This window comes from Lagenorhynchus albirostris, chromosome 3 (assembly GCF_949774975.1).
Source record: "Lagenorhynchus albirostris chromosome 3, mLagAlb1.1, whole genome shotgun sequence".
Taxonomy (NCBI): Eukaryota; Metazoa; Chordata; class Mammalia; order Artiodactyla; family Delphinidae; genus Lagenorhynchus; species Lagenorhynchus albirostris.
The window spans coordinates 91,488,065-91,510,538 of NC_083097.1; the positions used below are offsets into that span (position 1 = coordinate 91,488,065).

The following is a 22,474-nucleotide window of genomic DNA, read 5'->3' on the forward strand; positions in this document are numbered from 1 at the left end:
GGAAAGGTGGAGAAGATATCTAAAAAAAAAGTTAAATAATAGAATAAAAAATGAACAATGAAAGAAAATGGAAACAAATGAGAGAAGAATAAATGATAGATGTGGACAAATGAATCAACAGTTACATTATAAAAGATGTTACTTCATGCAGTCAAGTTCTGGAAAGAGGATTAAATGATCCAAACAAGTTAGTCTCCATGGCTAAAAAAACACACTCAAAGCATAACCACCAAATGTTACTGTTTCAAACTGCAATAACTCACCTCTCTAGCAGCACAATCATGAGGAGCTTCTTCTTTATTTACTTTTCCTTTTGGAAATCCCCAGCCTGATTTTGCTAGGTACCCCTGAACCAGTAATACCTACAAAACAATCAGAGGTAAAAATAAAACTTGCCCTCCTTTCCCATGTTCCTTTCTAAAAGCCAAAAGTGCTTTTCTCCTTACTTCAGGTAACTGTTATCACCAATAATTTTATTTGGTTGACTATCTTTCAGGAAGCTAAATATACTATTACTTTTCCTGTAAAGAAAGGTATTCTGTCCATTTTAAAGTATTTCTTCAAAAATCAAATGATTCCTTTGCAATAAGTCATGCTGCAACAAGTATAAATTATTAAGACCCAGAATGCAGATGAAATATACAAAATCTGGCCTTTTATCACTAAAAATCTAAGTATACTTTTCAAACCTCAGTTCAGAACATTATAAAAACAACATATTAGGATGAAAACAGCTGATCACCATTTCACTAAAAATCTTTTATTACTCTCACTCACATTTTCAAGTGTCTCATCAAGAATAATTGCACCATATGTTGGCACTCCCATTTTATATTCTTTCCATTCATCCAAAATTTTTTCCACATCTTCACCTTGAGGCAGCAAAAATGGACAATGACTGAAGAGTATACATTGTGTTAAGGAAGCTACTTTCTCCCTTAATACAGCTTAAGCACTTATACACATAAAGAGATCTATTTAAATCAACTGTGTATTTTACATGAAATTACTCGTATCTTCACCTCACTTAAGTTTATCCTTCTTGCTTTTGTCTTTTCACATTTGTTTTCTCTTGAACAAGCCATTGCTAACTTCTGCATTTAGCCTAGACACAAATCAAGTAAATTGTGAATACTCAAATACTCTAGCTCCCTAAGTTAACACAAATAAATTCAGGACCATGTGAACACTTCGAATAATTCTTGTTAAGTGGGTCGAATTCATCATATTAAGAGTCAACAGATACTGAAACTGACATCAAGAAATATAAGCACAGTACACATATACTGGTAAGAGCTAGGAACCATCAGAATAAGTGAAAGTGGGAATTCCCTGGTGGTCCAGTGGTTAGGACTCCGCACTTCCTGTGCAGGGAGCAGAGGATCAACCCCTGGTCGGGAACTAAGATCCCACAAGCCTCAAGGCCAAAAAAATAAATAAATAAATAAAAAGAGTAAGTGGAAGTGGCTAACTCTGGGAAGCAGAACTAGGGATGACATATTACACTGCCGAATTTCTTTACCATGTACATATATTGCTTCCATAATTTAAAACATTTTTAAGATGAAGATTTATTAAGGATTATAGAGAAAGGTAAATATGGGTTTTAAGGAAAGTATGGCCTGTTTCAAAAGAAACTGGGTATGCCTCCCCAAAACTGGGCTGAGTAAAGTAAGTTTTTTTTAAAGTAAATAAAACCTAAACCTGTAAAGTATATGCTCAGGCTTCCAATACTCCATGCTACCAAATGCCTCATCACTACAGCACTGTTTATTATGAAAACTGTGGGGAAAATTATAATTTATGATAGCGTTTCTCAAATGGAAGACATTCTCAAGGGTCTTCAAGTCCTCTATGAAAACTTACATATTCTGTCTTTTCATTTTTATGTTAATGTAAAGGCATGTAATATGAGCATACTTTCAATCATTTGGATGATCTCATCCATCAAGTACTACACTACTTGATTTTAGAGACCATATTGGCACTAGTACTTTAACTGCTGTGGGCTACTAAAAACAGAAAAAAAGTAATACGCAAATAGTGTATTAGGGTCAAATGATATTCCATTGTAACACAGAAAGGAAGGTGTCATAACACATAAAGAAAGGTTCTGGGAAAACTTGTAGTACAGGCACATCAAAACACCCTTAAAGACAGCATTATATTCACATTGTGACTAGTAGTTTGGTTTAAACAAAAACATCACATTAAATTCACTTTATGAAAACAAATTTTATGAGTTTTACAGCTTTGTGTTTAAATTTTTGCTTTGGTTTTATAGTTGCAGTAAGAACTAAGGTTCTCAAAGAGCTCAAAAAAGTCAACCATCTATAACAACACTGTAAATTAAAAGACAGGCAGTAGATTAATCTCAATATAAACACTCCTTGCCTTTATTTAGGGAGGGGGGAAAAAAGAATAAATTATGGATATAATACTAACTATTCCATGAAGCCCTATGGTTCTACAAGAGCTTGCTAGAATTCTGGAAGCTATTTCTCAATAAAAGTCTGGCTTGAGATGTTCAGTAAAATCCCTTATGTGTTTTAAAGTCACCACAGATTTTTTTGAATCTAGTTATAAATTTAAAATAAATGGATATTTTTTCCATTAAAAATTTAACCATAGTGAAAAAAACATATGAAAATACCCCAGGAATATAGGTAACTTCCAATAATTCAAAGAGGAAGACACTTATCTAGTTTTTTTTCTTTCTCTTCCTTCTCCCTACAATGTTCCTCATAACTTCAAGGTGCATCAACGTCTCTCTAATGAAGTGTTATCTCATTTTTCTACCCATTAAACAACTTCTTTAAAAAGAATAACAAAAACAAAGGTTTAGCAAAAGAAATTAAATCAACTGACATAACCTTGGAAATTATCTATACTCTTCATTTACCTACTTTTTTTCCTATCCCCAAATCACCATAAAATGAGTGAGTTGATAAACCAACCAACTACAGTTCAAGATACACTTGGAATTAATGTTGAAAAGTACTTGCTCAAGTCCACACAATTAGCAAATAACAGAACCCAATCCAAAATGACATCAATTTCCCCAATGACAACTCTTCAATCCTCTTCCATATTCAGGAGTACATAAAGTAATTCAAACAAGGGAGTGGAAAGTTTTTGAATACCATTTTTATTTAATGAGACAATGTATTTAATTTAAAAAACCCTATGACATGCTCTGAGTAATGTTAATGATCTTTCTAATTTTTACTAAAAGCACTACTTGGCTACTATTTTGCGTCTTGAATCTGGGTTACTGGGCCCTACACAATAGTTCTAAGAGAAAGAAGATCACATTGATTACATGAAGAATGTAAGAAATTTTAAGCACATATATCTACTTGTATTACATATATCCTCTTTCTTTTTTAACAATTCAGTGATTTTTTATATACTCTTTCTATTCTAACATTTTTGCAAAAACATGAAAAATCTGCTCTAACGATAGACAATCATTTAGATGATAATCTCCATCCTTCCATTATCATAGACGATATCGATCTCCCCAAGAACAACTCATCTCACGCTCCAGGCTCAGTTCCTTGTATTCCTTGTACTTTACATCCATGCCCACTTCTGGGACCAATTCCCACAGGAACATTCTGGACCTTGCCATCAATAGAACTATTATAGTACTTTGATTAGAATAAAACATTGTGACCACAATTTTCTACGGCAGTCTTCTAATTACTCACAATATACTGTTATTCTACATCTATTTTTGACTGTCTTCCTTTCTCCATATTAGCACCCTCCTGCTTTTATTTCCTTCCCTAAACAATATGGTCCATCACTTTAATCAATGTCTTAGCAATATCCAAAATTTCTTTGCCCCACTATTCTGAATACAGCTCCCTAGTAAAACCTCAACCCAGCGTCAAGTCCAGGACAGCCATTCTGTACCCACTGCTGAGTGCTTACTGAAGAAAAATCACAAGACCATGCAAAATTAACAAGAGAAAACAGAGGCACAGAAAAGCCCCACTATTTGCCCAAGGTTGCACAGCTGGTAAATGGCAAAGGTGGGATGGCAACCCAAGTAATCTGGCTCCAGAGCTCATACTATTAACTTTTATTCTACATAGTCTCACCACTTCAATATCCCACAGGTACCACAAACCAACATGTCCATAACTGAGCCCATCATTCCCCACAAAATTTCTCCTCCATTATTTTTCTACAAATGGAATGGCACACCCATCCACTCAATTGTTCAAATCAGAAACCTGGATACCATCCTCGATTCCTTCTTCCACCTTTCCTCAAACATCCAAGTTAAGACAAATTTCACTCCTAAATACCACTGAAATTTAATCTTTTCTATTCACTTCTATCACAGGTTTCCATTTCTCAATCATAAATTAATGAAATAGCATCTTAACTAGGTTTCCAACCTCATGTTCCTCCAATTCACTGCCTACACTATTTCAGAGCTTCTTTCAAAACACCCCTAGAGAAATAAAGCAAATATGGCAAAAAGCTAACAATGGGTGAATACATAAAAAGGGTATAATGGCAGTTGATTGTAATATACTTAAGTTAAAATTACTGTAAGTTAAAATTTTTTCCCAAAAGTAAAGTTGTTTTTTTTTTAAATCTCCTATATTCTTTTATTACTCTTATGGATAAAGTCCAAACAAACATGGCCTACAAGACCCTTCCTCCAAAGAAAACTTTTATCTAATTCCAAATCTGGGTTGGATTAGTCTCTTCGCTATTCCTACTGAACCCTATGCTACCTTATCAAAACCTAACAGACTGCAATGTAATCATGTCCCTTTCTGTCTGTAATCTTCTTGAAGACAGCAACCAAATCTACCTTGTTCACTGCACAAAGCCTGGCACAGAGGAAGCACTCAATTATTGAATGAAGTCTACCACACTAGCAATAAAAGTTTTTTCCTCCATATAAATGAATTAAAAGAAACTTAACTAGAACAGAGGCTTTTTTTTTTTAATAACAAGGAAAGTTTTTAAAACTCATGTGCATACACATACAAAATCTTACCCAGAACCCCGAAGTATGTATAGTTGCTCTGGTAGAACCCTAAGTCTGTGAAAACAGACCAAAACCGCAGAAGACAACTTTCCTGTTTTAATCATGTTTATAGCTCCTTAAAAGCAAAGTCTTCTATGATTTCTTCATAAAACCTGCTACCGAGACTTTAACAAAGACAGTGCTCAGTGGTACTTCTATTCCCCTTTGATTTTTTCATTTACTTCTCCATATTTAATCTGTCAAACAGCTTGAGCATTTCTGCCACTGAAATTTGTCTCTTCTGTCTTTTCTTTGTAGTCCCTCTACTATGGTTCAGGACCTTACTGCTCCATATCTCAAGTATTTAACAGTCCTTGTGGTTCAACCTGTCCTGCCAAATAAGTTTTTTTGAATACCATTTTCAAATGGTCTGAGTAATATTCTTAACTTAGCCTTGCTCAAAAACTTTCAATGGTTAACAGTAATGCAGAATAAACAGAGTTTCATCCATTTTCTACAGAGCCCTAAGGGGTTCCTTATTTCATACAGCTCAAGAAAAAGCATAGGGAGCTGAGTATGAGGGTTATTTTAGGTCACCTATCCCTACTCCAACTCTACTCCAACTAGCATAGTACAGTGAACTTGCGGGTACAATTGCATCTGAGCACATGATTTATGGTTAAAAACAATGACCTAGAGAATAAAAATCAAAGCAGTTTGGCTCAGGATTTAAAACCCCACAAATTCCCCCTATACAACTTCCATCCATACCCCCTCTTGTATCCCTGTAAGAAACTCAATGCAAAATAATTTACTTCCCAAAATATCTCTTATCCTTTCCAACTCTCCAATTTTGCTCAGTCCCTTTTCTTTACCTGCAACATATTCCCCACTCCAGCCTGTTTAGAAAATTCTATATTCCCTTAAAAATATAGCTTTGCCTAAAATCTTTCCACCTTTTGCCAAATTCTAAAAACACTTAGTATAAGAAACATTAGCAATTCATCAATTTTTTTTGCCTTGTGACATAGCTTCTTTTATAATCTTAAATATTCATGTCAATCTTATAATTAATAAATGATGAAAAGTTTCTATTTTATTTGTAAATAGGGAGGAACAAAAGCTTCTCTAAAGGCAAGGACTTCTTTGAATTTGCCACAGACCCAAAAACTGCTTTGAAAACAGCAAGTACTCAATAATTATTTAAGAATTTCTATCCCAGAAAGGTAGTAATCTGAATAAAGATCATCCAGTTAAGTGCAAAAGCAAGAGAAATGTAAAAAACAGATCAGTTCTAGAAATAGGCTAGCTACATATGAAAAAAAAGAAAATCAAATTTAATTCTAATGATCACTGCACATTTTAGGGGGTCCTCCACATAAAAATAAGAATACAGTTGGCCCCCCAGTATCCAGATGTAGGACCCGCAGATACCGAGGGCTGACCATACTTTGCCATTTTACAGTCTAAGGAACTTGAGCATCCATGGATTTTCGTATCCTGCGGGAAGGGGGGTGGTCCTGGAACCATCCCCATAAACCAAGGTACAACTGTACTATCAAACTGTGCCTACCATAATCAGGCACAAACCATATATATATGTTTTACATTTTTGACAATTTTTAGAAATCAAGTATGTTTTATCTAAAAGGTTATAAATCTCAACGACAAGCAAAAGAAAATTTGTGCTAAAATACCTTATTAATAAGAATGAAAGACATTCATTATAGTAATAAAAAGGATATCAGCTTTAGCAAAGTCTCTTATCCCACACTGAGGTAATCCTGGTGTGTTCTGCATGTAGAAATCCAAGTAAAACCAATGGGCAAGTTCAATCTGAAAACACACTCGGATAGCATTGTCTCTTTCCTCGCTGGGAATATGCAAAATAAATCGGCTGTCAAAAACAAAAAACATACAAAAATTACATTTACAAACCATAACAATTTATTTTAACCTTTTTAATTGCTTCACTCCTGACCCACCAACATAGAAAAGGGACCCAGAGCAGTACTGATCAAGGAAGCAAAACTGGCAGGAAATTACTACAGGGAAGATGAGTCTTTAAAAAAAATAATAAATAAGAGATATCACATATATCTCATTCATAATAGAATTTTTTTAAGAGGCCATCTACCCTCTGTTCACAAGTACAGAGATAAACTTAAGAGCTCTCTAACAATAAATTAAAGGTGAGCAAGAAAACGAACTTCACTAGGATTCCCTCCCATGCCTGGTAACATTTTCAAAGAATATATGCAAATATATTCATATACTCAAATAGAAAAGATGTTAGCTGCTTAATCTTCATATTTAAAGTATTACAAAAAAAATTAAAGAAATCATTAATAGACCAGATTTCCCAAAAAGCTCATCTGAAGAACCTGAGTTCAAAATAACTTTCAAATACACTCACTTTTAAAAAAACCTAAATTGTCTTTTCCAAGTACATTCAGAGGGAGGAAGGGACATTTATTTTAATACGTAGTATAAGTGTGCACTATATTAAATACACATATGTATATATATGATTAAGATAATTAACCCCTTTCTTATGCAACAAGTCAAAATTTATGTGATCTACAGGACTCATTAAGCAACCACCATTAAAGCTTCTTCCACGCTTAGCATTTTTGTAATCTTTTTTTCTAGCGACCTTTAGAGATAGACTGAACTACATAAAAGAAATCCACTGGTTTTTAGAGTCATTTTCTAAAATTAAAAATAGCATCACCCAGTCTGATCACTTACACTATTCACTAGCTGTGGTGCTAAATGTTCTTTGTTGTTTTCAAGTTTCAAATCAAACCTCAAAAAAAAAATGCTTTTAAATTATAAAAATAATGTAGCATTCCAATAGGGGATTGAATAAGTAAATGTTAAGACAAATGTATGTACAATAATCTACAATTCAATATAGAAAAACAATGGGGAAAGGAGCTTAAAACTGCATCTACACTAAAACCAAGACATGTAACATGCAACATTAATGGCATAATGTAAGATATAAAAATCTGAGCTCTTCCATACGGCATTCAAGATCCAGTGCCTGCTCACCTGCACAGCCTCTATCACTCTGTAAGGTTCTTTATACCCAGTGATACCTAATTCTTAGTAATGTCCTAAATTGCCATCCACATACTATATCTATTCCCTTCTCTTGTCCATCTAGCAAACTTATAACTCATCCCTCATGACTTAACACTGTATCTCCTATATAGGTATATCAGACTCCTCTGAACAGATTTATAAACTCTTTCAACTCCTCCATTATAGTAATTATCTAATTTTTACTATTACTGTCTATAAACTCTTCTAAATTACTTCACTGAGATCTTTGTATACTTTTATTCCCATAGTCTAGCAAATTGTCTCATATACTTACAGTGACATACTGATAGTTACAATTTATCTTTGAAAGGTAAGATGGAGTAAGCACACTCCACTCTGTCCCTCCCATAAAACGTATAAAACCTGGACAAAATACATGGAGCAGCTGTTTGAGGACTATGAAAAGTAAACAGCAGGAGAAAGATTGGGGAAGATGACAAATATTCAAATTTACCATTTTTCACCCTCCAATATCCCCTAGCTGGATTGGGGGTTAGAAGTGACCTCCAAAAGCCCTCAAGGATCAAGAAAGGAATCTGTTAACACTCAGAGACAGTAGGGGAAATTTCTCCTCTCTTTTCTCCATTCTCTCATGCCCCAGAGCCCAAGCAATGCCACACTGGTTAGACTTGGCAGCAACAGTGGCTGTAACAGGGATCCACAGAGACTAAAACTTTGATGGACGGGAACCTTCCTCTCCGATAGCAAGAGGTGGGAGGTCCCAAGAGATTAGGGCCAACATCCATTGCTTATTTTACTTCTAACCTCCAGCTGCTTGGTCCCAGGCATGAGCAGAGTCACATGAAATGTGTGGTAGAGCATCTTTCCATTTTTGCCATTTTTCAATATTCAATTTCCTCAAAAAGGGGAGCCAAGAAGTACCAGGGGGATAGCAGAAAAGGAGCAGCTCAGGAAAATGGTCCCACGAAATTGTTTATGAACTCTGAGGCTCAACCCCAAACTGCACAAACTTGGATTAGAATACAAACAGCATACCACACACTTTGTGAGCTGAACGATGTATGAGACAGACCACTGCCCAAGTCTCAGACTAGCCAGTAGATGATACACAAAGACAAAAAGCACTGCAAAAACTAGCCTTCTTTTATCTGATTTTATTTAACTTACACCAAGTCTCAAAAAAAACACCTGTCTGCTATATCTTATTTTCTCAGTTTGGGACATTTTCTATTGATTTCCATTATGGAAGTTGAAGAATTAACTCCAGTCCTCCCACTCTCATTCTACACACCATTCTCATCTCTACATCTTCCGAACAAAATGATATCTTAGTTTGGTTAGTGTGTTAACTACAGCACTATTGACACCTGGAACTGATAATTGTATGTTGAGAGGAGCTGTCCTGTGTGCTGTAGGTGTTTAGCACCATCCGTAGCCTCTGCTTATTAGATGTCAATAGCACTCTCCAGTAAAGCTGTGACAACCAAAAAGATCTCCAGCCACTGCCAAAGTTCCCTGAGGGAAGCAAAATCACTCGCAGTTGATAACCGCCGGGTTAGATAAAAAATTCAGTCTTGAGCTTCCCTGGTGGCGCAGTGGTTGAGAATCCGCCTGCCGATGCAGGGGACACGGGTTCGTGCCCCGGTCCGGGAGGATCCCACATGCCGCGGAGCGGCTGGGCCCGTGAGCCATGGCTGCTGAGCCTGCGCGTCCGGAGCCTGTGCTCCGCAACGGGAGAGGCCACAACAGTGAGAGGCCCGCGTACCGCAAAAAAAAGAAAAAGAAAAAGAAAAATTCAGTCTTTACATTACTATGACTCTGCAAACTTAATTCAAGACTAAGCCATGTGACAAGCTACGATTGTTTTCCCTTTAAAGCACAACCTTTTGTTCTCCCACTAATTAATAAATGTCTTATTGTCTTTGCTTTGTTTTCTCTATACTTGTCACTAACTCAATCTTCCACTAGTTTCCTAAATTTTTTTTCTCAAGATGTTAATTCAGACACATCCATTTCATCTTGAAGACTATCCCTGAGCCTTCTGATCTGTTCCAGTCTGGAGTGGTTGTCACTTCACATAACACACATCTGTCATTCTATGCTATCCTTTCACTAGCATCCTATAGTTCCCAACGCCTCCATCCTGTATTTTTTTTTTATAAATTTATTTTATTTATTTATTTTTGGCTACACTGGGTCTTCGTTGCTGTGCGCAGGCTTTCTCTAGTTGCAGCAAGCAGGGGCTACTCTTTGTTGCGGTGTGCTGTCTTCTCATTGCGGTGGCTTCTCTTGCGTGCAGAGCACGGGCTCTAGGTGCGCAGGCTTCAGTAGTTGTGGCACGCTGACTCAGTAGTTGTGGCACACGGGCTTAGTTGCTCCATGGCATGTGAGTTCTTCCCCGGACCAGGGCTCGATCCTGTGTCCCCTGCATTGGCAGGTGGATTCTTAACCACTGTGCCACCAGGGAAGCCCCATCCTGTATTTAGATCTATTTCTTATATCCTGTCTTCCTCCTAATTAATGTACTTCCTATTTTTACGAAGTACATCCTCCCATGCCTTCTGGAAAAAGGATGCAGGGGAGATTAATATTAAGACATGGTGAATTTGAGAATATTTTTATCCTCACTCTTGACACTTTGGCTAGGTAAAGAATTCCAGGTTGGAAATCATTTTCCTTCAGAATCCTGAAGACAGTGCCCACTCCTGCCAGCCTATAATTTTGATGTGAAGACTGAAGCCACTCAGATTCCTTTGCCCAACCTGTTTTTTCAGACTGGAAGCTTCCAGGTTCTTTCTTCTATCCTCAATGTTCTGAAATTTCCCAGTTGTCTATTATTCATCCACTGATTCACCCATTCAATGGACTTTACCTATTTAGAAACTCATCTCCTTCAGTACTAGAGGACCTCATGGACTGATCCTTTGATTCTTCACTTTTCTCTGATATTTCCTATCTCTAATTTCTCAAGCCCCCTTACTTTCGGGAAACAGTCTCTTGCAAGCCATCTATTGAGGTTTTTGTTTCTACTCTCATATTTAAAATTCCAAAGGCTATTTTTGTTTAAACTATGCTTTCACAGATAATTCTGTTATTCCATGACTGTAAAAACCTATCTAAGGAGATCAATGTAGTTTTGAGGGGGTTTTTTGTTTTAAAGTTTTCTTCTATCTACATAGTTTGATTCTTTTCAGTTGCTTTTTTGTTGTTGTTAGTTTTATGCTCTACTTTTTGTGTTAAGAGGCCTATTTCAGATGTTCGTATTTAATGTGATAGACCACAAAGCTAATTAGGAAGGTTGTCAAACTATGAGGCACCACTTAAGGTGATCAGGCTGAGCCATTTAATCAAGGAACCTCCAATGTTAGTATCTTTAGGTGTTTCCTCGTGGGCTAGTCTGATCATCTAGACAAGAACCTTCCAATCTCCTATCTGGAGGATAAAGCCCAGGCTGCCACATTCTGGGAGCTGAGCAGGGGAAGAAGGATGGTTTTCAATATGTATACAGGATGTATAAACTCACTTCTGCCACTTTTCAACATTCTCTAATTCTGAAGTAGGCTGACTACTACAGTAGTCTTTCACTCTATCAGGTCTGCGAAGTCATATGCCACTTTCCCTTCTGCTATACGGTTTCCAAGTTTTGTTGCTCATCTCTTCACCCAATCTTCCTTTACTTGTGGGTTATGCATTTAAAATTGTCAAACTTTACTCTTTTTGTGGAGTAGATGTTTGTGTTCAGTCTACTATCTTTAACTAGAAATTTGCATTTCAGACTTCCCTGGTGGTGCAGTGGTTAAGAATCCACCTGCCAATGCAGGGGACACGGGTTCGAGCCCTGGTCCAGGAAGATCCCACATGCCGTAGAGCAACTAAGCCCATGCACTACAACTACTGAGCCTGCGCTCTAGAGCCCGTGAGCCACAACTACTGAGCCTGAGTGACACAACTACTGAAGCCCACGTGCCTAGAGCCTGTGCTCCACAACAAGAGAAGCCCGCGCACTGCAACGAAGAGTAGCCCCCACTGGCCGCAACTAGAGAAAGCCCATGTGCAGCAACTAACACCCAACCCAGCCAAAAATAAATTAAATAAATAAATAAATATTTTTTAAAATTTGCATTTCAACAAATTTCTAGAGGATACTAACCACAATCTAAAATGGGGTAAGAAAATGCCTAAGACAGAGAAATCCAATCCCATTCCCATCCCAATCCAGAAAAGCCCCAAATGAAGAAAGCTAAACTGGAAGATGAGAATAAGAAATAAAACTTTTAGAAAAGGGTAACAGAGAGGTCTATTTATGTAATAGGAGAACATCCACTCTTCTTTCATTCCTCTGACAGTCAGGAGTTTCTCCTACAAAAGCTGGGGGAAGGAGGAACAACAGCCAAGGCCCTTTTCTAACTTTAGCAGATAGGTTTGAGTGTTGGCACCCCAAAGCAAAACTCCTACACATTGGTATTCAAGGGTCTCCCAGAATAAAAGTCAGCTCCCTATCTACTCTCATAAAGAAGCCTATCAACAAGTAAGTCCCTCTACAGCCTCATCTTAAATATGAAACAGCAACCAAAAATCACCCAATGTCTAAGGAAAATCTAAATGACAAAGAAAAAATTAAACACATTAAAAAACTGGTTGTGAAGAAAAGACAGTGTTGAGGATATCTCCTGGAACCTTGGTACTGAAAGTGTGGACCCTGGACCACCTGGAAACATAACTGTGAGAAGAAAAAGAGACATTTCAGTCATATACAGACTCAGAAAGTTTACTCTCTAATGACCCCCTCAAAGGAAATTACTTTAGAATGTACACCAGCAAAACAAGAATGAAAGCCAAGAAAGCATAAAACAGGATTCAAGAAAGAAGAGATACAACCTGGGAGAGCTGGGAAAGGGAATTCTCGTGTGCCAGTTGTTTGGCAAGACTAAGAAGCAACCAGTCCAGATTAGACTAAGAGAGTGGAGATCTCCAAGACGGCATTCTCCAGGAAAAGAGAATTCTGTAGAACAGTAGATACTAGTATGATTGAGGGTAAGACCAAGGATATACTAAAGGAGTAGGGACTTCCCTGGTGGTGCAGTGGTTAAGAATCCACCTGCCAATGCAGGGGACACGGGTTCGAGCCCTGGTCCAGGGAATATCCCACATGCCACAGAGCAACTAAACCCGTGTGCCAAAACTACTGAGCCTGCACTCTAGAGCCCACGAGCCACAACTACTGAGCCTGCGCACCTAGAGCCCATGCTCTGCAACAAGAAAATCCACCGCAATGAGAAGACCGCGCACCACAACAAACAGTAGCCCCGCTCGCCGCAACTAGAGAAAGCGCGCACACAGCAACAAAGACCCAACACAGCCAAAAATAAAAAAATAAATTAAAAACTTTAAAAAATAAAAAAACAATCTTTAAAAAAATAAATAAAAAATAAAGGAGCAGATGGGGGGTGATGGTGGACGGCAGCAAGAAACTTTGGGCATGTTGGGGGAGAAGGGTAAATATACAAGAGAATCACAGTCCAAACATGAAGCAAAAAAGCCAAAATTAGAACAAAAGGGGAAAAAATTATTTCAAGAATAGCTAGAAGGAATCAGGGAATAATGAACAAAGCATATGCTTCCTTCTCCAAAAGAAAAAATTAAACTATTATTTTGAGCAATTTGTAGAATGTAAGAAAAGAGAATTCATTAGGACATTCATTCTCTTTCAAGATTCTTACAAAAGGATCTTGACTATGGCCAGATGGAAAACAAACAAAATCCTAACCATTGTATACTTGTCTCTACTGTGAAAAATATTTACAAAGTAATACTGTATAACAAATGCCATTATTATTATTCAGCTTTTGCAATCAACCAGCAGCAAAATGTATAAGATTTCATAAGGTTACAAAATGTAACGTAAATACTATCAATCTTAATTTCTATTTTAAGTTCACCTGGATAGAAACTGAGGGCATGGGTAAGAAACGGAAGAAATGATGGGACACTAAGTGCCTCACTTTATCAAATACAGACTCAAGAGACACTGAAGTCCGTAAAACAGAAATACAACTTTAAGTATATTAAAGTCACGAAGGTAACCGATGGAACGATTTAAAATAGTGATATAACTGTATTGGAAGTAGGACAAGGGCAACAGTAAGTGTAAACTAAACCATCACTTAATAATCTACCAAGATACACTAAATCCTCAATCTAATATCTAAAGTTGATAGCAACTGGTGCAAGTATACTTTAAAATATTGAAATATCCACCAGAAGAACTGAACACAAAACAGGTAAAAGTCTGGAGAGCAGAACTGGGATAAAAGGGGTAGGGCAAGAGACTGTTGCTTTTCATTTTATAAATTCATCTGTACTGCTTGATTTTTTTTTAAACCTTACAGATGAGTACATTTTTTAATACTGAAAGGCTAACTTCTTTAAGAAACTTTGTAAGAAATAGGAAATTTTGATACAGGAAAATTAAACTTCAATGCTTTCATTCTGTGAATGTTTTTGATCTGTTTTAAAGATTTAAAAGTGTTTGTATATACATACATATGTATATTTTAATAGCTAAAATAAAATGCTTTCCACAATATTTTGTTATGGGAAAAGTTTCTCCACCTAACAAAAATGTCACCTTTCCAATGTTCCCACAGATAGACAAAGCATTAGCACAAGGACTACAATTAATACAAAAATGTTTCCAGTGAACTGAACACTAAGATAGCAAGCTGAAGATAAACACAAATTATTTAATTAACCTATACGATCACCAAAATAGCAGCAACATTAGTTGCTAGAAAATACCTTTCTCCTTTTAACACTGGAGTGGCTTTACAATTTAATTCTAACGGGGCTTATAAAAAACTCCAAACACTTCTTTAAGAGAAATAACTTACCAAACTGCAGTTTTCAGTTTTTACTTTAAAAACATGCTTTCCAAATCTTTAATAAGATTATTTAAATGGTACTGGAAAACTATGTATTTTACTTTTAATGTCAAAAATCATGGCGCACCAAAGGCAAATATCACCATAAAATGGTGCTGATTTACTTTTTTACATACACATACATGTTTTATTATAAAGTAGTTTTGGTTCACTAAAGCATTTTAGACCAGAGTCTTCCTTTCCTCTCCTCCAATTCCATTTCACCCAGAAGTCACCAGTTTTATCAGTTTGGTGTATATATTACTTTCAGACTTCTCCTGTGCACGCACACAAACATACATATACAAAACATTTTAAAATTTGTTTTAACAAAGGGCATAAAATGACTAGTTATTACCCTCAGTAGTATATTGTGTACATTTTCAAGACACAAACATTTTCCTTCAGTTTACTGTTTGCTAACTGCCTGAGGAATTTCTAATGGCTGCACAGTATTCCTGTAAATAAAAAGTCCCATATTTAACCACCTGAAAAATAACATTTCATGTCTTAGGTTATAAGCTGTCTCATGGTTATAAAGTCACATCTTGAAAATTTAAGTCTCTTGCTCTAATGTTTCACATAAAAATCACTCTCAAATTTTACATTCCTCCAAAACATATTAATATATGGTCAATAACTGACATAGACAAGATTAGCAGGACTATGTAATTTATCAAAAATCAAAATAACACAAAGCAAAAACACCCTTACAGGTACTGATCATAAGTAAAACTGGAGAAAATATAAAGGGAGTAAAAACAAGAGTCAAGACCAAACTTATAAATCAGCAGGTACTTAGAAAAGAAGTATAGGACTTCCCCGGTGGCGCAGTGGTTAAGAACCCATCTGCCAATACAGGGGACACGGGTTCAAGCCCTGATCCAGGAAGATCACACATGCCACGGAGCAACTAAGCCCACGCACCGCAACTACTGAGCCTGTGCTCTAGAGCCCGCGAGCCACAACTAATGAAGCCCATGCTCCGCAACAAGAGAAGCCTGCACACTGCAATGAAGAGTAGCCCCCGCTCACCGCAACTAGAGAAAGCCTGGGCGCAGAAACAAAGACCCAGCACAGCCATACATACATACATAAAATTTTTTTTAATCTTTAAATTAATCAACAAAGATATTATAAATATTAACTTGAAAATGGTATTACTTTTAAAACCTCAAGTTTTAAGAAATGGTTATTTGGTTTTAAAACGGAGCAGGAGTCTTCCTGGGAAAAGACATTCCCACCCCCTATCAGTCACCTCTTATTCAGAGAAAAGTTTTAGCCTCCTAGACTAAATTTGGTTCAGAAAAGCAAGAAAATGCAGAAACAAAGGAAAGCAGTCTAGCATGACAAAGTAATAATGGCTTAGCCATAAAACAAAGTCAAGGACCTTTAGTTCCTCCTCAAGGCCTATAGATAATATCCTGAGCCATATCCCACAGTTGTTTTGCAGAAACTAAAACCCCCAGCAGCTGGAAGAAGTCAACTGCATATGCTAACCACCAGCAAGCAGACCTCAGACCCTTGAAACCAGGTTGATAATTTGAGATTCCTAAAATGCCACCCTGTTACCTCACCACCAACCTATCAGAAGAATGTCCACGAGCTGATTACTCACCCTGGACCCTTTCCCTCATCTTGCCTTTAAAAACCCTTCCCTGAAAGCCATTGGGGAGTTTGTCTTTTGAGCATGAACTGTCCATTCTTCCTTGCATGGCCCAGCAATAAATGCAGTACTTCCCTTCAACCACAAACAGTGGCAGTATAGGCTTTTCTGCACCTCAGGGGAGCAGACCCAAGTTTGGTTTGGTAACAGTTTCACTGTTAGTTTAACAAGTAGCTAGCCCTAATTTTTAAAAACATCATTCTTACAGAGCCAAAACACAGTAATTACAAAAAATTTTCTTAAAGGAAAAAAAGAAATTTTTCTCTATTCCAAAAAATTTGTATAAAATAGTTTAAATACACTAACTAGAAAAACAAGTAAGAATCTTTATTTAACACAACAGATGTTTAACATGAAGTCTACAAAACACAACACCATTATTTTTAAGTACGATTACACACATGAAATCAACCACCTTCATAACGGTGATCTGACTTCTTTAAATAATGTAATCCTCCATAATATACAAAATAAACCCAATACTAATGGGACAATTAGTTTAGATGCCTGAAAAAGTATAAGATTACCCATCTTTTCTAAATCACCTTATCCCTATTAATTCATACATGAACTATTGCTCATCTTTCCAAATACTACTCATATTTAATTTTTCTAACGATAAAATGTACATCCTCTAAAAAATCTTGGAAACATGAATAAAAAAATAAAAATCATAATCCCACATCTGGTATATGTTCTTCCACTCATTTACCTAAGACAGACACCAAACCTCTTTAAGAAAAATGATCATAGAAAATGAGGGCCTTTTAAGTGGTTCATTCGAGTCTATCATATTCCAAAAGTTATAATCATACCATCACTAAAGAAATACAGTGACGTTAATTCTCAGTGGTTGCAGAATTAGTCTATCTACTTATCTACATGTACTTTTTTTGTGTGAGGATATAACATTAGACTTGACTTTCTATTTCATCCACCTGCGTAGGAAAAAAAGCAGACATTAAAAAGGCCCAGATCTTAAATCTTGATTTTCTAAATTAAGATGAATGTGACCTTGTGTAAATTACAACCTGAGTCTGTCAGATGAAAATGGAAAAAACTGCACCTACCAAATAGGGTGGTTTCGAGGATTAAATGATACATGTGAAGAGAGCAGCCAGTGCCTGCCTGGCACTCAGTAATAACTCCACAAGTATTAGTTCTTCCTTTACCATTAAAAGAGGCGTGAATGCGACACAACTACTAAAAGTCAGACTTTTAGACATAAATACGTGAAATGTGTTTGTTTTAATCAGAGCTTTCACTCATTTGTAATTAAAATTACTTCACAACCCACTTACACCGACGACAACTCAGGGTATTACTGCACCAAAATGAGTTCCGTTTCTTGAAGTAAAATTTTAAGGCCATTTTACACTTGCTTGGCTATTTGAAATCATAGCCAACAAGAGAGAAGAACTCAGGAAATTTCTCTTGTAAAAGTACTCCATGAGTTAAAACCCAGCGGTTGAGAATTTCCTTTAAGAAGGATAATTAAGAGATTGGAGGGGGTGGGGGGAAGGAACTCCAGACTTATTTTCCCACTTCCAATGATAAGTTTGAGGATAAACAAAAGAATAATTCTTTACAGCAATTTACAGAGAACGCCACGGACCCATAAGAATACTCCGGGGGAATGGTAAATTTGAAAATTGCTCCCTGCAATTTTCCGAGAACCTGGGATTGTCCGAGAACCTGGGATTCTAAGACTTAAAAACCTTGGGGTCTTTCAACAGAATTGGGGAAATGAGATGGAGGGAGGAGGGGGCAAAACGGTCTGTGAAAGCCAGAGAGCCAGAAAAAGCAATGGGAGGGGGGAGGGGCTGCCCCCAAAATGCCAAAGATCCAGGCTTTGGCGAAGCGGCTTCGCTTGCGGGGAAATCAAAGTAGTTGGGGAACTAAGAAAATGAGGAAATTCCAGCGCTGCGCGAGGAGGAATGGAGGGGGGCGTGAGAAACAGGGAAGCTGCGGCGGAAGAAGAGGGGTGGTGTCGTCCGAGATAAGGGTCGAGGGGGAAAGGGAGCAGCGGCGTGACCGGAAAGCCCGGACAAGGATGTGAGCCGGAGGAGGAGACGCGGAGGCGTCCGGGGTCGCCGAAACTTAGAGAAAGAGTAGGGGACGACATGGGGCCGGAGCAGCGCGGGGCGCCCCAGTACCTGCAGAGATCGTCCAGGACGCTGCAGGGAATCTCCACCCGTTTAGTCTCCATGATGAGGACCCACAGCAGGAGCAGTGCATCCCGGCTCCGCGCGGCCGGGGACCGAGGGTACGGCACGGAGAGCAGGCGGCGGCGGTAACGGCAACGGCGGCGGCGGCGGCTCCGACGAAAACGAGAGGGGGAAGGGGCGGGACCCGCTCACTTCCGCCCGGCTCCCTCAGCCTGGGACCCCGAGGCTGGGCCGCGGAGCGGGGGCGGAGCTCCTGGAGCCACGCCCCTGCTCTGCTTGAAAGGGCCAATGGGAAGCTGGAGAACCGGCAGCCTGAGCAAGCTAAGCCAATGAGACGTTTGTTTATTGGTCCGTCGGCTCCAATCCGTCTTCAAGCTATTCAGTTGCTACTCAGAAAACCAACTTCCCGCCGCCTTGGACTGGGCCTTGAGGTAGATAGACGCATGCGCACTATGCCTCCTTCGCACTAGTAGGAAGTCTGGAGGGCTCAGGTCTTCCCACTAGATCCCAAGACCAATATCCAGGACTTCGACGTGGTCTGCACCGCCGCTCCGTGACCGAGCAGGCGCTCCGACCTCTGCGCTGCAGAGCCTGTGGGCGCTTTCAGCACGAGTGTGCGTGCGTGGTTTCTGTCACCAGATGTCCCGCGCACACATTCACCGCCGCCCCCAGCAACTCCAGGCCAAGGGCTGTGTCTCCTTTCGCTACAAACCCCCAAGAGAGTTGTCATTTTTGTGGTGGCTCACCTCGTTCACTCTGCGGGCACCCAACCCTGACTGTGAAGACAAGGGACTTTACCCCAGTATTTGACACCCTGTAAGATCTCAGAAAATATGAATTGATTGAACCTGAACTCTGGAATCTGCATTCCATCTGCTGCACGCTCACACCACTCCAACTGGCTAGTCCTCATTCATTCCACATCTTGCTTATTGGAGTCCAATCCATTTGGGATCCTTGGAGACACTCTGGATGCGTCCATTTATCAACTTGCTCCTTTTGTATCAGACCCACAGGCCCACACACACCTGCTCAGTCTTGAGTTTAGTCTGTTCTGCCATTTAATCTCCCATCTTTTAATTTCTGTTAAAATGCCCACTGCCTTTACATCAGGTTCGCATTATTCTCCCTAGTCTAAGAGCTGCCTAACCAGTACCTCCTCCACCTCCATTCTTAGACTGTACACCTGCCCAGGTTTTGTTTTGTTTTGTCCAGATATGAACAGGTTACTATCTTTTCAGCTTCTGATAGCCCACCTACATCAGCTTCTGATGTATGTTCAAGCCCAAACTTGGTATAGGAGCCCTGTTACCATCTATTTTACTCTATTTTCCATCTTTGTTCTTTTTGCTTTTTATCGGAAGATTCCTCAAGTTTATTTTCCAGCCATCTATAGTTTTTACTTTTCTAGAATTTCCTTTCGTTCTTCAAATGGCTCTTCGTCATGGTGTCATAGCCTTGCTTCATAGATCCTGTATTTCTATGAGGGTATTAATACGTTTCGAAAGTTTTCTTCTTCCTGAATAGTCTTTTATTCCTCTCAGTTGCTTTTTCCTATTAATTTGGCTTCCACCTATCATATTAGATGTTTTCTGGTGGTCCTCAACTATTCACTCATACTTAAGAGTATGGAACTAAAAAACTGGAGTCAAGTGCTGTAAAAGCTGATTGGAAGCTCCCAGCATGTGGGTGGGACTTGTTTCCTGAGAGCTTCACTGTACGATGGTCTGGCTGGGCTGCTGGTTGGGAACACATGGCATCGGTATCTGTAGGTCATTCTTTCCAGCTGGTCAAATTCCCCGTAGAGAAAATCCTTTCAGGCCAAACTGGAAATATTCTAGGAGTCAAGTAGGGAAGCACAGGCTGGAGTATTCTGTTTGTTCTATTCAGTCCTCCCTGCCACAGTACAAGTCTAGTTTGGGTTACCTAAGAAACAGGCCCTGCGACAAGGATTTGAGTGCAAGTAATTGATTTGAGATGTGATCCTGGGAGAGACTGGTGGCAGAGCAGGGAAGTGAGTCAAGGAAAGGAAGAAAGCCAATGAAAGGATTATTATCAACAAAGTTAGCACTGAGGGTTAACTGGAGCTGGAGAACTTTGAAGACCAGTATGAAACACACCTCAGAGTTATCCTACTCAAGGGGTGAGAAAGATGGAGTATTTATATACTAATTTCCATCAACTATTGGTTGAGGGCTGCCCTTGGGGTCAGCATCCCAGCCTGAAACATGGGCAGCAAGGCAGGCTCTGCTGACCAGAGAAAACCCTCAGGCAAAGCCCTCATCAGGTGGAAAAGATAATTACGTGATGACCAGATGCTGGCTGTTGGATGTTGTTGCGCTGCACCAGGGCAAGCCTGCAAGCCTTGTAGCTGCCCAGCCTCGAGACCAAAGAAAGAGCCCAGAGACACCAACATCAGCGGTATATTGGACAGGAGGATCTTACACAAAGGGTCCTGGGGTGCCCCTACCATGGGCAGCAGATGGCAGGCAGGACATGGCAGGGAGAAGGAGGCTACCATCTATAGGGGGAATTCACATCAGGTGGGCTCATCAGTTACCAGTGACTAATTAAGGCCTATGGTTAAGAGGATTGGACAGTCATGTGAGTGAAGCAGGGACTGGTCAAGCAGGGATGTACAGAAAGCAAGAGAACAGCCATCTTGAATGGCCTGACCATGTGGATGTCCAGGCAGCTTGGTGTAATAGATTGGTGGATGATGGTAAAGCCCCTTCAGTAGCTCTGTCTTGCTTGGTGTGCACTCTATCTAGCCTACTGTAACAAGCAGGACCCCATGAGGCCTTCCTGGGACAGACCCCGCCCCTGCTCCACCATGTCCTCCACCTGCCTCTTGTCTGGAGAAAAACTTTAGCCAAATAATAAATTTAATCAGAGAAGTGAGAAAATGTGAAAGCAAAGGAAAACAACAAGACAAAATAATAATAATTTAGCCATTAAACAAAAGCAAGGACCTTTAGTTCCTACTCAAGGGCTACAGATAATATTCTGAGCCATATCCTTTGAGCTGTTTTGTAGATACTGAAAACCCTCATCAGGTGGAAAAAGTTAACTATGTGATGACCAGACTATAGCAATGACATAAGCTTCTCTAGCTTACACAAGTCTGAGAACTGACCTCAAAGAACTGGGAACAAACCAACCCTGGAACTGAAGATTAACTGTACTTAAAACAATCAAGATGACACTGATCAGACCACTGCATGACCAATTTCAATGTGACTGTCGGAGCTGACTGTGCTCTTCTGCACTAAGCCCCCTCTCTCTCCCTATACACCCCTGAAACTCCCTTTAAAAACCCTTACCCCCTGATCGGCAGTTGGGAATTGGCTTTTGGACACGAGTCCAAACCTTTTCCCCAGGTTGCCAGCCTCCTAAATAAAGCAGTTTTTCCTTTCCTACCAACACTTGTCTCTCAAATACTGGCTTTCGAGCAGCGAGCAGACAAACCTGAGTTCAGTAACACTAACTGAACTTCTTTTCTGTGTCTGAGGGACACCTTGGTGGTTATTTTTCTTAGTTGTCCACTTGTAGCTCAAGTCTGGTTTTTAGAGTACTCTAAATGGTGGCAGTGAAACAATGGTGGAAGGCAAAGTGGTGTTTACCCCCAAGGGTCCAATGGCATAAAAACAAT

General features: G+C 39.0%; 1 protein-coding gene across 1 annotated transcript in view; it reads right to left on the reverse strand.

Annotated features, from left to right (window-relative positions):
• Positions 1-19,053, reverse strand: part of DCP2 (decapping mRNA 2) — a 42,998-nt gene extending 23,945 nt beyond the window's left edge. Inside the window, exons 1-4 of the mRNA XM_060143384.1 lie at positions 18,811-19,053; positions 6,742-6,893; positions 778-905; positions 264-362 (exon numbers count right to left, since the gene is read on the reverse strand). Of these exons, the coding sequence (XP_059999367.1) occupies positions 264-362; positions 778-905; positions 6,742-6,893; positions 18,811-18,863 (432 nt within the window). The 5' untranslated portion in view covers positions 18,864-19,053. The remainder of the gene's footprint in view (positions 1-263; positions 363-777; positions 906-6,741; positions 6,894-18,810) is intronic.
• Positions 19,054-22,474: the final 3,421 nt, after the last annotated feature.